Raw genomic sequence first — 16,532 nt, forward strand, 5'->3', positions numbered from 1 at the left:
AAAAATAGAAAGAAATTAATCGGACAACTAAAAAATATATAGAAAAAAAATTAGCCGGGCATGGTGGCGCACGCCTGTAGTCCCAGCTACTCGGGAGGTTGAGGCAGAAGGATTGCTTGAGCACAGGAGTGTGAGGTTGCTGTGTGCTAGGCTGATGCCATGGCACTCACTCTAGCGCGGGCAAAAAGAGTGAGACACTGTCTCAAAAAAATAAAATAATGATTTTTAAGTACTGGGATAGCTAATACCAGTGACATAGCTTGATTTTTATGACTCTGTCTTACACCAATGATAGTAATATGAACTTCATGATTCTAGCAACTAAAATGAATGATTCCTGTGTTTCAAATTAAACAAGCCAGTCATCAGTTTTTAATGATCTAAACCAGAAAATTAGAATCTGCTTTAAAGCTATTTTACATCACCATGAAGGTAACATAGAACTGGAGTTTGAGAAGTCACATACTTTGACACTTTTGAGATTTTAGAAAGCACATGTAAAACGTAAAATTAGCTGTTTAATTGAAGTTAAGTAATTCATTTAGAATTATAATATGAAAAAGTAATACAAAAAATATTGAGAAGTAACATTTTAATTACTTGGCAAGTTTTTCCAAAACAGTACATATTAATGATTTCTGGAAATGTTTAGACCAATGTTTTTTGTGTAGTAGTCTAGCTTATAGAATGGCATCATTTATAATTCATCTACTAACCAGTTACATGAAACACTTAAGAACTGATTAAATAGTGCCTTCACTCCATATTTGATGTGGAAAACAAGGGTTCAAAAATGTCTACTTCTCCTGAGAGCCTAGTGATGACTGATATCCCCCCCTCCAGCTTACTTTAATAATGAGTAGTGTTATCTCAGATTCCTCTTATCTACATCAGTTCAAAGGCTGAATCATAAAGAGATTTTTTAGATGAATCTACACTGGACCAAATCTGAGGGGTCAGAAGGGCACATAACCTCAAAAATCTGTTTCAGGAAAGAGCCAAAAATGAACAATAAGGCACAAGGTGTCAAGAATGGAAACCTTAAAAAAAGTAACATACTCTTCTTTGGGGGATGGTGAGGTAGACATAAGGGAGAGAATAAGTAACCCCTAGGTAACTTCCCATTAAGGTTACATTTATTTAGGTTTGGACTGCTTTACATAAATCTCAGTATCAAAGACTCAAATTTTGTGTAATTATGATTTATCATGCAATACCAATTATTTTCTGACTCGGGTCAAAATAGAGGCTTCCTCTTAAAATGAAAACATTGGTATGATACTGAATACTTCCTAAATTCTTACGTACTTCATTTTTCTTATAATGCAAACTTTCTCACATCAGGAATCTATATTGGTTCATTGGCTTTGAGTGTTAGAAGCCCAATCTCTATTCTAGACCTACTCCATCAGAAGCATGTTATGGGTAGTATTTAGGGGCTGTTTCTTTTTAAAAGTTCCATTAGTGATTCTGAAAGGGAGGAGAACCATGACTTTTATTTTCATACCATCTTGTGGAAGAATTTAAGACATGTAAATAATTTATTAGTTGACAAGGTACTCTTGCTGAAATGGGGTATAACAGTGTTATCCCAATAGCATTTATATAGTCTTTAGAATCATTTTTAAGAAAGACTCTTAGTTCAAAGAATCTTCTTTAACACTTCACAAGATAATTGATCATTTACCAATTTAGTATACTGTATTTAAAATGAGATTTTAACCAAGTTTTTGTGTGCCCAAAGCATCATCTTAAGTTTTCCAGTTTTAGATTCCATTAACTTATGTATCTACTTTAAGGGACAACTAGATGCAACAATTTTTATTATAATCCTTTTAAGTATGACAACTTGGATGGACTAAGTAAGTACAATTTCTCCTTTGAAAAATGTTCTACCTCCACTGTCTGAAAGTATGAAGTATATTAAAGGTAATTATTCATATTTATTATTTATATATACTTACTGTTTTAGAGAACTCGGATGTTATTTATGATAAAAACATGCAAGTAAAAAATACAAACATTTGTATACATAGTTGTTAAGCAGTTTAAATTTTATTGACCTCCCAGTTTTTAAAAAAAGTTAAATTTAAGGTCATACCTCTAAGTTTGATGTACTATATACAGATCGTGCAGAATATAAGTATGAAGAGATATAAATTAGTCCATGCCCAAAAAGATTTACTAGAGTACAGAACCATCTTCATAAATACATATAAAATTCCTGTGAAGATAGATGGGGACTGTCCAGGTTTTGAGACACTTTTCAAGGTGACTCAGGCACAAAATGTACACCATTGTGAATACACACATTCTAGACTTTGTGCCTCTGATACAGCCCATCAAAGATTTGGCTTCATGACTCTTATAAAACTAAATGTACTGAATGAGATTCTGCTTCTTAGGTGAAAAACCACAGGACCTACAAACATCTTGTAGATAATTACTCCAAAATATGGAGAATACAAATACAAGCATTTTATTTTAAAAAGCAAACACAAAAGATTGGTGTAAATCCAAAAGTGTTTAAATGCTTCCATTTTGGGTAATTCAATTAAGAAACTATACAAGTTTGTTCCCAGAAGCTAATGCATCACTAGTCTCTACTAAGGAAAATGAATTCTAAAAATTAACATGGTTTTCAGTAATTCAAATTTCACTATTTACATAAAAACCTAGAGAGACCAATATCCAGTAGCTTCAAAAGATAAGCTAAAAACTTTGATGTCATCAACTTTACCAATGTTTGTGCAGGTCTGTTTAATATATACACAAGGAAAATACACTCAACTCTATAATTTCTTATAAAATAGCAAGTAAGGAGTAGATGTAGGAGATGTAGAAGGGGAAAGAGAATTCAAAAAGTCCTTCTCTTCAGTAACTTTCACCTCAGAATCATCAAAAAGCAGCCACTTCCCCTCATACTCCTTTAAGCTTTGCACTACATAGGAAATTTTGTTCTCAAATCCACTAATATTAATGCCTGTTTGGTCACTGGATTCCTTATTTCTATCAGATTCATGGGTCCCATTAGTATTGTTAGTCTCAGAATTTCTATTTTCAACAAATGCTGTACTGCCAACCTTATCAGGATTAGATGCTTTGTTGTATAGCTCATAATCTGCTTTACTCTTTTGTCCTCCAAGAAGTCCAACAGGTTCTACATTTTTTTTGTTCAAAACTTTACTTGGCTGTGTACTTCCACCAACTCTAATGGACACTTCTTCTTCATCATAGTTTTCAGCCACACCCCTTGCTTCCTCCTCATTCAATGGTTCTGGCTTACCTATTTCACACATTTGGTCAACTACAAAATTTCCCTTATCTAGTTCTAAACTGTTAAGGTCAGTGACTTTAACAGAAGCAGTGTAATGCCCACTACTAATTGTAATGCCACTATGCATCACAACTGCAAATAATCCATAGCTGTCGTTAGTTGGCTTTGTGCTCCATTCTTCTAGTGACAATTTAAGAGGTGTCAATAAAGGAGTGTTGATCTTGGAAAGTCCACCACCGTAACAATCAAACCTTTAGAAAGAAAGAAAAAAAAGGTTTCCTGCAGTTCCATTTCAAATTTAAGATTTCACACCCATGTGAAACCAAGTAACAATCTGAATCAACCCTTAATATTCATATTCACATGAATAAACAAGAATATAAACAAGACCTCAACTGTGTTTATTTACTTATTTTAAAGAAAGTCTCACTTTCTTGTCTGGGCTAGAGTACAGTGGTGTCATCATATCCCACTGCAACCTCAAACTCCTGGGCTTACATGAGGCTCCTGCCTTAGCCTCCGGAGTAGCTGGGATGCCACCACACCCACCTAATTTTTTAAATTATTTTTTGTAGAGATGGGGTCTCGCTACATGTTGCTCAGGCTGGTCTTTGAACGCCTAGCTGCAAGCGATCACACCACCTCGGCCTCCCAAAGTGCTAGGATTACAGCACCTGGCAAGACCCCAACTTTGATTAATATTTACATAATATATACAAAACTATTACAATAACTGCTAATATTCAGGTGTTTCTATGGAAGATATATAGTACTTTTTCCCCTTGATTTCCCTAATTTTGTGCAGTAAGAAAATAAATGGCATTTTAAATAGACTGAACCTGAAACCAAAATGCTTTACATTTTAGTCATTTTAATGTGAAGTCTTCTCTACCAAAATTTGGGAAAGTAAGTACTGTAGCAAAGAAAAGGTCCCCTGAATAAAGAATCGACTGTATGTCATCTTCTGACATAATAAAGTGTATGAGAGCTCCAGGGAAGCCCTCATGGTAACTTCAAACAAGTCATTAATTAATGTAAATAGTAAAATCTACAATGACATTATACATGTCCAAAAAAAAAAATCACAGACTATCCAAAACGCCATTAGCATTTTTCTTAAATTGTTCAAAGGTTAGTTTGACTTCCTAGCTTACCTTAAAACTAAAAAGAATTATAATTTTGCTTTTTTTTGCATCTAAGAATTTAAATCCAGTAGAACTGATGAAAGTAGGGAATAAATTTTATATACATCGATTTGTTCTTTTAATTCTTAGATGCTACTAGCATCTAAGAAGGAATGAATATGAAAAGATGTATAAAGAAATCATACTTAATAGAATATATATTCATACCAAAAGGATTTAAATTTCATTTTTACAGGAAAACTATTAATAAGAGAACAAAACTTTTTCTAAAGCAATCTTTACAAATTACTTCATTTTAGTACTTTATGTTCCTACTATTATAGTATTTTGAACAAAATTTATCTTCTATAGCAGCTCATTTTCTTCCTATAGTTTTTATTTACAATACTCACTCCAAGCCACTAGCAGCAAAGCACTTCAAATGAATAGTTATAACTTCAGGCATTTTGTCAAACAAAAGACTTCGTTCAGCTTCAGTATAGTGATGGCAATTTTCACAGAAATATTTATCTTCTCCTACAATCCTCTCTACTGAGGCAAATTGTGAAATTGCCCATCTCAGGGTCTTCATTTCTGTTTTTGGCTCTGGAGAAACTACAAAAGAGAATCCTTTTCATTCACAAATAAATCTCTCAGCCATTCAAAAAATAAACCATAAAGTTTCATGTTCTTAGCATTTAATTTTGATTGACTAATCCATTCCCAAATAACTAGAGACTTTTTTTACTTTCAGAAACTATTTTCATAAGCTCACCCTCAACAGTATACATATCTTTTAAATATTTACATTTGGTCAGCCAAAAAATATATATGTGACACAAGAGACAGCAAAAACAAAATAAGCCTAGTCTCTGTGCCACAGTGTAAGACAGACAATTTTACATTTAACAGCCAATTTTCAATATCTGACAGGTAAACCAGTCTCATAATTATTTCCCATGATATTTCCAATACACTTTTTATGGTTTGCACTAGACACAACAGTTGCTCAAATGTTGTGTGTAAAAATAACCTCGGTAGCTCTGAAAGATTCACGTCCCCAAGTTAATTTATTAAAGCATTTCATTTTTCCATTCTAACGCTGTATCAAAAAGATACAATTTTCCAAATGCTAACCATTTACAAGTGAAGGTAGATAAGCAGAAAGGTTACATTAAACACTAAAGGCCAGTTTTCTTCTCCCTATTTATACAAGCTACTATTAGACTGTGTATTGTTGAAGAAAACAATAATTATTCGATGGTCCAAACGATTCCAATTTTGCTTACTTTCAGAACTCTCCTCTACTTTGGAAAGCTCATCTTCTTGTACTGGCACACTGATATCTTGAAAATCTTCCCTTCTTTCAGTTAAACTTTCACATTCCAAGCAACGAGTCCTTAATACCAGCTGACCTTGAAATAATTTTTCCACTAGCTCAAAACCAATTTGCTCTGCACCTAAAACAAAAACAGGAAAAGTCTATACAGATTAGCTTTTCAGTAAAGCACAAATAACCAATTTTCCATTTAAATAAAGCATATCCTGAAAAATATAAAAGTCCCATTTTTATATCTCAGCTTACTAGCATTAAGAGGTAACTTATTCACGAAATGTAAATTCCTTGTAAAGATAGTTTTGAACATGAATTACTCGTCTCTAAAAGAAAAGCCAATTATGTCTTCTTAACTCCCTTCTCAAAGACACCTCCCTATAGAATAATCCCAGAGCAAGTATGGCATTTTTGGTAAAACCATTAACCATATCGATACTACACATTTTCCACGGCAGACCTGGACACAACTAGGTAAATATCTAATTCAAGTAAGGTATAACTAGTCATGCGCTGCATAATGATGTTTCAGTTAACAGCAGACCACATATATGACGATGCTGGTCCCATAAAGATTATAATACCACATTTTTACTGTAACTGTATTTACATATCTATGTTTAGATACACAAATACCACTGTCAAAACTACCTACAGTATTCAGTACAGTAATAGGCTGTACAGGCTCGTAGCCTACAAGCAACAGGCTTTCCTACACAATTGCAATAGGCTTTACTACAGAGCCTAAGTGTGTTATAGTAGGCTATCCATCTAGGTTGTATAAGTACACCCTCACGTTCACACAATGAAATTGCCTAATGACACATTTCTCAGAATGTATCCCCATCATTAAGCAATGCCTGACTATACTTACTTCTCTAAAAATTTCACTAACGGCAATTTCCGTCATGAGTTTATGTCAAATACTGCATAAATAAAAGGGAAAAAGTCTTGCCATTTATCCTGAACTTCCTGAGTTTATACACCATAAATTAACATTACCATAATGACATTCCAAGTATATGTAATACAATTATATTACATACATAACATCTACTGTATTGACATTACATATGTAAGTAATACGATTAATACAACACACCCACCTCTAAGCACAGCACTTAAAACACCATAGTTCACCTTCAGGGTTAAATTTCCTTCTCTTAACAATTTTAGCCATACAGATTATACTGAACATGTATCTAAGAAGAGAAAATTCTAATTCTGTAGCTGTTAATGCTCCTACCTACCAAAGTCTAAGAGTTATACTGACCTTTGTTTATGGGCTTAACTTCATTAACATTTACGGGTTTAACATTATTTCCTGGAGATTCAAGTCCACAACCATTAATTGTGTTATCACTTTCACACTTCCCCAAGTCCTCTTCAAGATCATATTCATTTTCTTTAGATTGTCCTTTGGATCCTTGGTTTGTTGTTATTTTTCCCAGACTACAGAATTTAGAAAGAATACTGGGTTGCTTAGTTGCTGACTTTAACCAATTTATCTTAACTCTTGTTTTCTTCTGTGAAGGTCTTGCACTCTCATTTTCAGATATGTACTTGGAGATTATTTTAGGAGGAATCTCTAATGTATCATCTGTAGCTTTTCTTTTTGATCTAGTCTGTCTCTGGTTCTCTTCCAGTGACTGGTGTTCCTTGGATACTTTAACTTTTTTCTTCATATTACCAAAGTCAGTGTCACTTTTTCTTTTCCCATTTCCCTTTGGAAGTTTTTCTTTATACTCTTCAAAATGCCTCATATTGTCAATCTCGATGCCGTTAATACCACTCATTTCCTCTTTCTGATTAGGTTTTTCTTCCACCTTAGTAGGTAATTCTGCCACATTCTTTACTTCTTCTTTTTTTAGAAGTTGGCATGTTTCTTGAATGTTTCCCAAAATACACTGTAATACTTCCTGTGCATCATGCTGTAGATATCCTTCATACATAGGGTTGAGTTCCCTATAAATAAAAATTTCCATTTCATCTATTCTAATTTTGAAGATATAATATATAAAAGAAAATCTTTCTACATAGAAATGAATTCATTTACAGGGATATCATAAATTACTTCCTTCTTAACACATTAATTTTCATGGGAGTTGTATTTAACTCATGCCAGTTTTGAGCCTGGGGCCTCATGAAGCATATGAAGACTCAATTCTCCAAAACAAATTCAATAAGTATGTCATGAGTCACATATAACTCAAGTGGCATGCAGCGTAAGAACTGACTCCAGCAGCTCGTGACTTGCATGTACCTCACGCACAGAAAACAATAAAAAATAACAAATTTTTCATTAAATTAGAAAGGATCATTTTGTTTTCGAAGTTTTAATTCTATTTTTGTAATAAAACATTGTGGCTGCAGGGAAAAAATGTTTTTTTTCTAGTGTGGCAGTCAATGTGTTAAAATCTGAAGACATTTATTCAGCTACAAATTTGAAATTTATTACCTGTAACTAAAAACAAATTTTACCCTATTTTTATTATCACAATACTTTAATCTTCTTCTCAATATATTAGTAATAGTGTTTCCCACATACCAGGTTATACTGAAAATGCTTTTTATATGTATACATAATCTTCACAATAATTGCACCTATGAGGTACAATTATTACCACTATTGACTGATAAGGGAACTAAAGCAGAGAGGTTAAGTAACTTGCCCAGGGTCACAGAACTAGTTAGGATGCAAAGCCAAGATTCAAACCTGCTCTTGGCCACTATGCTACAATGCCTCTTAACAAAAAAGTGTAGTAATGTATTACACCTAGTTCTACTTCTAAACTAAATGATTAAATGACTGTTTTAAAGACTTACCCTATAGTTTTTTTTTCTTTTGAGACAGTGTCTCACTGTATCACCCTGGGTAGAATGCAGTGGCATCATCATAGTCCACTGCAACCATCAAACTCCTGGGCTCAAGTGATCTCCTTGCCTCAGCCTCCCGAGTAGCTGAGACTACAGGCGCATGACACACTCGTCTAACTTTTCTATTTTTAGTAGAGACAGGGTCTCACTCTTACTCAGGCTGGTCTCGAACTCCTGAGCTCAAGCAATCTACTGCCTCAGCCTCCCAGAGTGGTAGGATAACAAGCATGAGCCACCTTGCCAAGTCCCCCTATAATTTTTTTGAATAAGGCTATTTTATATAGAGAATGAACTTTCATTTTTTAAGAGAATAGCACAAAGCAATCTAATCCAGTTAACTAATAGTTCTCTACTAACCACATATAACAAAAATAGAATATTTGGAGTTTGTAGTGCTTACACCTAATATATTTTGAATATAGTCCTAAAATTCCTAATCTGAAATCCTTAAGACCACGTGTTTGGGAATTCAGAAATTTTCAGATTCAAAAAGATGGTATGGCATAAAAGTAAAATATGTATCACCAACATGATATGGGGCAGTACCCTATAATTAAACACATTACTACTTCTACAGAAAAATGTATGAGTATTTACATTAGAGATAAATATAAATAAAGATGGTAAGAAGCCTCATATAAATTCAGATCCAATGAATTTAGCATCAAATTTATGAAAAATTTTTCAGTTTTCAGAGCTTCTAGGCTATAAAGGACTATGGACCTGGAGTTTCCATTTTTCCTTGCCCTTTATTCCTATTTGTTCACACAGCACTCTCCTCCAAAGACAGAAACAAGTAGCTAAATTAGAATCCTAAAATTATATTATAGGCTATACCTGAGTGTGTTAAGTAGTCGCCTTGGCTGAGTAGCAAGCTCATCAGTATATTTCTCTGGATTTAAGAGAAAACTAGCCTGAAGCTGTTCAACTGAAATGATTAAGGACTGTAAACTGCATATCAGTTCATAATTTGCCAAAGAATCTTCTTTACAAGTTCCCTGTCAAGAAAGAAACACACAAACCAGTATTTTCATTTATGAACAAATTAAGTACCTCCTCCATTTCTTATCTTTGTCTCACTAAATAATACTAGCTTTTCTAAATTTCATTATAGCACTAATTTTGTGGGGTGTACAAATAAACTTTTTTTAATTTTGAGAGGATTTTTTAGTTACTATTTATGTCATCCATGACAATGGTTTTCTAGTTATGGAAGTCAAAGGTTTCTATAATTACAATATATTTACTTAAATTTTAAAAGTCAATTTGAAAACACAATGGATAAATATTTCATGGGTATGACAAATTGTGATTGTAGTATACAAATGACAAAAGTTTGGTAAACAATTTAGAGGACTAGAGGAATCACTCTGTAAAGGGGATAATCTAGTTAGCCAGGCTTGCAAGAGTGAAAAATAATTACCTTCCTGACAATATAAAGTACTGAGAAATTCAATTTTCAGTTACAGTTTGTTAACAAAGAAATCATCTTTGTCAGCCTCCCCCAAATCCTCTTGTGTATCTATTACCTTTTCACTTCTACATGAGTTCCCCTTTATTTTTGCTTTTTACAATATTTCTGTTCTATTACTTATTTTACCTTATCTTTTTGATTGGCATCATCCTTTAGAGCTTCTTTCTTCCTTGAAATAATATTAAATAAGTGCTTCACTCCGGATTTAAAACCAGGACAAAAATATAATACCTATAAAAAGTGAGACTGTGTTTACTCAACAAACAATATACATAAAATCATTAAAACAGTATCATACTTTTTGTAGAGCACTTTTACATAACATTCTGAGATTAAGGTTTGTGTCAAAACTTGTTCTCCGGCCAGGCCGGTGGCTCATGCCTGTAATCCTAGCACTCTGGGAGGCCAAGGTGGGCGGATTGTTTGAGCTCAGGAGTTCGAGACCAGCCTGAGCAAGAGCAAGACCTTGTCTCTACTAAAAAAAAATAGAAAGAAATTAATCGGACAACTAAAAATATATAGAAAAAATTAGCCGGGCATGGTGGCACATGCCTGTAGTCCCAGCTACTCGGGAGGCTGAGGCAGTAGGATCTCTTGAGCCCGGGAGTTTGAGGTTGCTGTGAGCTAGGCTGACGCCACGGCACTCACTCTAGCCAACAGAGTGAGACTCTGTCTCAAAAAAAAAAAAAAAAAAACTTGTTCTCTACCTCATCAGTAGAATCCCACTGTCTTCCCTCATTGGCACAAAGCACTGAGCCTGGGCAGATATCGCTAAGACTTTAAGGTCAAGGACATACAACATAACACCAATATAGCTCCAAGGGGTATAGCATGATAGCACCAGGAATCAGGCAGAGAAATTAAAGGCTTGGCATCTTCCAAACCTTAAACAAAGTCTACTCAATTTTGCTATCCCATCTTCATCTAGCGTATCACTTCCTCTTACCCCAAAGGAAGTTTAATAACATGCAACTTAGAACCATTATTATTATTTTAGCCTATTCTGTTTTATTTACAATCAAAAGGCAAAGACAGTATACGGACAATTAAAGTCTTCCAGTAACCTGAAATTCTCAGAAACATTAAATGTCACATCATTCTTTGCCTACTAAAGTTTTAGCAAAATTGTTAATTTACCTGAAGTATGCTATTAAGATAACAAGTATTGCCAAGATTATTCAGTCCCACAAATGGTAACAAATTTTCTCTCTTCTCACAGTTTATAGGTGAGGACTGTGCTGCAGGAACAACTTGATCACTATTAAATATAGAGGGAAGAAAAGTATAATTAAGTACTACATTAAAGAAACAAAGTGAAAATATTACTTCTCTAGATTTAGCCTTTTCCCAAAAGTTGTATGATGTGAAAAGTATATGGATCTTACTCAGATGACAGTTGAAGAAATCTGTACAAGCTCAAAAACTGCTATATACCCAGAATGTAAGTTTTAAAAGCATTTAGAAATATTACACTTAACAAGCCTCAAAATAATTCCTTTAAGAGGCTGTTAATCCCATTTTGCAGAGTAGAAAATTGAGGAACTGGTACTATGCTTTGTTTCACGTACTTTGATATTTTAATCAAGTAGTTTAACTCTGAATAAAAACCTGGGAATGACCTCACCATAATATGTGGGAGAGGCTATCCCGAGTAAGATACTATTAATAAAGAGTAAGAGGAAAGAAAGTCTATGAAGAGAATTATACAGCTATAAAGTCTATGAAGAGAATTATATAGCTATCCCTCACTTAAAAACAAATTGTTCAAGTTCTTTAACAGTAAAACTAGGTTTTCCCAGTATTTTTATTTTAATAACCACATTAGCTATTATTACTCCAGCATCTCAATGCATTTATAAGCATGAATGCTGATAAACAAAAGGTTCACTCCCAATCTCCTTGACTGATTATTGGCATGTATTAGGAAATTACACATGGAACCAATCCACTTTAGTCATTCAGCAGAGTGCCTATTTGTTAAACAGAGAAATAGTATAGACTCGAGCTAGAGCTGCTACTGGTGGAATAAAGTATTCCATTTTGTTCTGATTTCAGTCACTAAAGAATTTGCATCAAAAGCATTTATTTATGTTTACTTTAAGTAAAATTTGAAATCATATGCCTCCAACAGGTATAACTACCTACATATGACTACATGACTTTAAATATCTCATAACTGTCAAGTCTTCTGAACCAAAAAAACCACCTATTTCTTTTACCTTTATACAAATGTGTTGCTCTATAAATAATCAAGTTTAAACCCCAAAAGATAATGTTAGTCAATAAATATTCTTCCAAGTTAGTCTAAATGGCTGAGCATAATAATGAGTAAACATGGATGTGATCCATATGGGGAAGCCCCAGTTTTGCTCTGTTCCTACAATACCCTGCTAGACTTATAAAAAGTACACTGAAGTACACTTTTTTTGTCTCTATGGACTATCAGGTCAGACCAGAGGTATCAATCCAAGTTCACTGCCACTTCATTGATGTGGAATAAAAAAAAAGGACAGAAATAAGATACATACATTTCAGATCCTCTATATTCAGAAGCTTTTTCTTCATTTTCTTGAGAATCTGTGAAATCCAAGGCTCTCTTAGTTTCCTTTTTCTGAAAAAACTTTAAGGAAAGTCTGTTTTTCTTAGATGGACTACCTTTTGAAAGTCCATTATTTTCACTAGGTATGACACCAGGCATTTTCTCTTCAAATCCAAGGAGTTGGCAAGAATTTACAGAGAGAAGTTGTAATCACCAATTATATCTGTTAATCACAGAGAAAAGGTTTCATTAGTTTTCAGTTGTCAGTAACAAAAGCAGCAATTTTGAAAACAAATGAACCAAAGGAATGGTACAAATGAGAACTTCATATCTGAAAACCTAATGCCTGGCAATAGGTACTTTAATGTTTATTGCTTAAATGAAGGAGCTTGCCACAATGTCCTTAACTTTATTAAAGAACAAAAAAATATAAGATAATGAACTTTTATCAGCCTGCTACAGATTAAGGGCCACATCACAAAGTACCCCATTTAATAGCCCTATGGTAAAGTAGCAAATTAAAGAGTAAAAACTTAATTTTTCATTATAACTTAATTCATTCAAACAATACTGATGGAGCAACTACCATCTCTAATTCTAAAGTAGGAGGCAGGAGGGATCAACGGAAACTCAAAGTAGTGCTGGACATGAATGAGTCTTCCCTTCCAAAGCCTTTCCTAGTTATTCACTATGAATATATGAAATAAAGTCTCTATTTATTTAAGGTATAATTTGTGTACAAGAAAAGGCATAGATCTGTCCAGTTATACCTAAAAACCTGAAAGATAATAAAACACATGCAAAGATGGGACACTAAAAAATACATTATTCTACTAGTTTTCCAAACTTCTGTTCAACTATAAATTTCAAAAATACTGCTTTGAGTAGGAAAAAAGATGATTTGGTTTACCTTTTGCAACCCTGCTACTGTTTTAAAGTAAAGCTTTCAGATGAAAAAAAAAATGGCAACTTTTGTAGAAGTTATTTTATACATCAGTCCTGTTTTCCATTAGGACATCTGGGAAAAAATTATCTGACCGAAGTATTACCATAAAATTACTTAGAGCCCAAAACTTGAGCAATGAGTTTCAAATGTAGATAGATACAGAGTAATAAGATGAACTACACAAAGTTTACTGAGATTCCATCCTTAATAAGCATTTCACTAGGCTTGACTCCAATCCAGGAATTCACAACACTGAACTTAGCAGTGAAACCATTTTTTGAGACCTAATTCAGAAAGAAGTTGAAAATTGATTAATTTCCCCATTGCTCCAACAGAAAATGGATCTCAACTGACCAGAGTTAACCGGACTTAATAAAAGGAAAAGATAATTAAGCAGCTGAAATAGCGAATTGTCTCCTTAATTAAAAAACCAAACCTCCTGGCCCCCTCAAAATTAAATGTTAAATCAAATATTTTACATTACTGAGAATGTAACATTTTGCCAGGTGCCGTTATCGTATGCTTTATCATTGCTTGCCTCTGGTTTTCCTTATAACTGGGGGTTTGTTCCATCAAAAATATTTCTCCTCTAACTATAAATCAAATTTCGCAGAGCACATAATCGAACATTAACGTTCTTGAACAAATGACAGCGTGAACACTCAGTCCCATTAGTTTTAAATTATACCCTTTATAAGATGACACATCTCAATTCCTATTTTTCAAGAAAAACGCAAAATAATTCAGGACAAAATCTTCGCCAAAGATTTAAGACACGTGGCGTTCTAAATACTCTGGAAAAACTATAAGTGAAAGAAAATGCGCGGTAAATTTCGCAATACCGACACAGGGCAACTATGTGAAAACATTTCTTCTCCCTATCCTGCACCACTCTAGGGAACGGCAAACAAACGGAAAAAGATGAGCAGAGACTGGGTTGACGAGCGCGGCGGGAGGCTGGCCGGTGGCGTCTTTGGCCCTCACCACCGCCCCTGGCCCCCTCGCCCGTGGAGTTGGCCTATTTACGCTCAGCCAGCACCTGCCTTCTCGAGTCCCCGGCGGCGGCAAGAGGGTGCGCCCCGCCCGGGGTGCACACGGCTCCCGCCGGCAACTCTGCAAGAGTGCACGACCCACTAAAACGGTCCTGGGGTCTTGCCGGCAGCCTCACTCAGGAGCCGGCCGAACTTGTCCCCGCGCCCGGGCGCCGACCCCTCCTCCCCAGGCCCTCCTACCTGGTCATGGCCCAAAGTGAGGTCCGCGGCGGTGACGCCGACAAGTCCAACCGGAAAGAGTGTGGGTGCGACAGGGGAGTCCCTGCCCCGACCCCGCCGGGTCCCCGACCCAAGGAAAAGCTGGTCGGATCGCCCTCCCCCCGGGGGAGTGACCATCCGCTCACAAGAGCGGGAACCCCGGTCGCCGCTCCGTCCTGCCTTGCGCCGGCACCGACTACATTCCCGGAGCCGCGCCCGTCTGCGCCCGCCCCGGGATGGCAAGGAGCGCAGCAAGCAGTGGTCCCGCCCGCGGAGCGCCTCAACCGCTAGGGTCTCTCCCACTCCACAACCGAGGGGAACTTGGCGCGTTTTCCTCAGTCTCAGGACCCCTGTGTTTTAGCCTCCGCCCGCGCCAGCGCTGCGATTGAAGGTGGCGTCCTTTGAAAATGCCGGTTCTGGTCTCCACGATGCAGAAAGACGACAAAGCAAGAGCCGCCTCGCGGCCGCCACTCGCCCCTAGCACGCACGGGCTCCGGAGTCAGCTGGAACGGTAGTTTCCCCAAGATCCTAACGGGTTCTACAGTTTCAAACAGCGCAGGCACCGTCACGGGCAGCTCGTGCGGGTCCTCGCTGAGGGCGCGCGCTAGCGGCTGGAGGCCTGGCTGGCGGGCTCGAGCCTCACACCCTTTTTTTTAACCATTCGTGCGGGCGAGGTGAGGGAAAAGCGTACGGGTCGGGAGACGGGACAGAGAGAAGATGGGACGGCCCCGTTCTCGAGGAGCCTAAACCCACCAATCCATGAAGAACAATCCTCAAAACCTTCACCCCCCCCCAGGAAAAGCGAATCAGAAGTACCTCGACAAAAGCCAATTAGAGGGGCAAGAGAAGTAAGGCCAGCCAATAGCAAAAAAGAAGAAAGGAGCGCTCCAGCCAATCATTTTTGGACATTCAGAGTGTTCCTCAGGGGCGGTTCCCCTCCTTACGCTCTCATTGGCGCTAGAGTGCGCGCTTTCGCTGCCGACTGTTAAAATCTTGTTTTGCGTTTTGTCAATCCTCGACGGTAGGACGCCAGCGAGGGTGCGGTTTCCGGAGTGAGGCTCTCACAACCGCCCCGCCTCCCTTTCTTGCGTACACACTCGGGCGGGGTTGCCCCGGAGACCAATGTCGGAGAATGGCTAAGCGGCTAGCTAGGTGCTGCGCGCCTGGCCTTTCTGTTCGGAATCGCTGCTCCACGGGCCCTAGGGCCAGCCAATAAGAACAAGCGCTGCCGCGGATAAAAATAAATTCTCAGCCGAGTACTGTAGAGCTGAGGCCCATTCCTCGATCCCTCCACGCCTCATTTTCTCCTGTTTATTTCCTCCCCTTCTCGGCTACACAGGGACACAGCGTCTTAAGGCCCCAGCTCGGCTGCGGGCTCTTCCAAGGGGGTCCCGCTCGAGCCCTGCTGAAGGGCTCAAAAGCGGCAGGCAGGCGTCATCTGGTTTTTGCTTCCTTTTGTGTTTGTGTGCCTGCCTTTGCGAGGTGTCCTCGCAACGCAAGTCCTGCAGTTGAGCAGGATAAATTCAATCCAAATCCGTTTAATCAAGTATCTTTTAGACTCCTATGTGCCAGGCGTTTTTCAAGGCGCTAGGGGTACGATGTGAATGAAATACATTCCCTGTTCTAAAGGAGGTTTACATTCTAGAGAGGGAGACGTAAGTGAAACTAAAATGATACGAAATAATGTAAGTGATAGGGAAAGGAGATAAAGA

General features: G+C 37.0%; 1 protein-coding gene across 1 annotated transcript; it reads right to left on the bottom strand.

Annotated features, from left to right (window-relative positions):
- Positions 1-2,029: 2,029 nt before the first annotated feature.
- USP1 (ubiquitin specific peptidase 1) lies at positions 2,030-15,549 on the bottom strand. Its single transcript, XM_012639435.1, has 9 exons — positions 14,803-15,549; positions 12,614-12,847; positions 11,223-11,343; positions 10,212-10,316; positions 9,449-9,609; positions 7,008-7,699; positions 5,691-5,861; positions 4,815-5,016; positions 2,030-3,528 (listed from the first exon to the last, which is right to left on the bottom strand). Exons 2-9 carry the CDS (start codon positions 12,781-12,783, stop codon positions 2,793-2,795), a joined length of 2,358 nt encoding a protein of 785 aa, XP_012494889.1. The 5' UTR covers positions 12,784-12,847; positions 14,803-15,549; the 3' UTR covers positions 2,030-2,792.
- Between the last annotated feature and the right edge of the window lie 983 nt (positions 15,550-16,532).

This window comes from Propithecus coquereli, unplaced genomic scaffold (genome assembly GCF_000956105.1).
Source record: "Propithecus coquereli isolate 6110/MARCELLA unplaced genomic scaffold, Pcoq_1.0 Scaffold14, whole genome shotgun sequence".
NCBI lineage: Eukaryota > Metazoa > Chordata > Mammalia > Primates > Indriidae > Propithecus > Propithecus coquereli.

What these genes read in the sequence shown, in the direction of transcription:
- USP1 (XM_012639435.1), bottom strand. Translation starts at nt 12,783, where the DNA reads ATGCCTGGTGTCATACCTAGTGAAAATAATGGACTTTCAAAAGGTAGT. An exon ending in ATCTTAATAGCATACTTCAG is followed by an intron (nt 10,317 to 11,222) that starts GTAAATTAACAA and finishes CACTTTTTATAG; the next exon opens with GTATTATATTTTTGTCCTGG. An exon ending in AGTTAAGCCCATAAACAAAG is followed by an intron (nt 5,862 to 7,007) that starts GTCAGTATAACT and finishes TTTTTGTTTTAG; the next exon opens with GTGCAGAGCAAATTGGTTTT.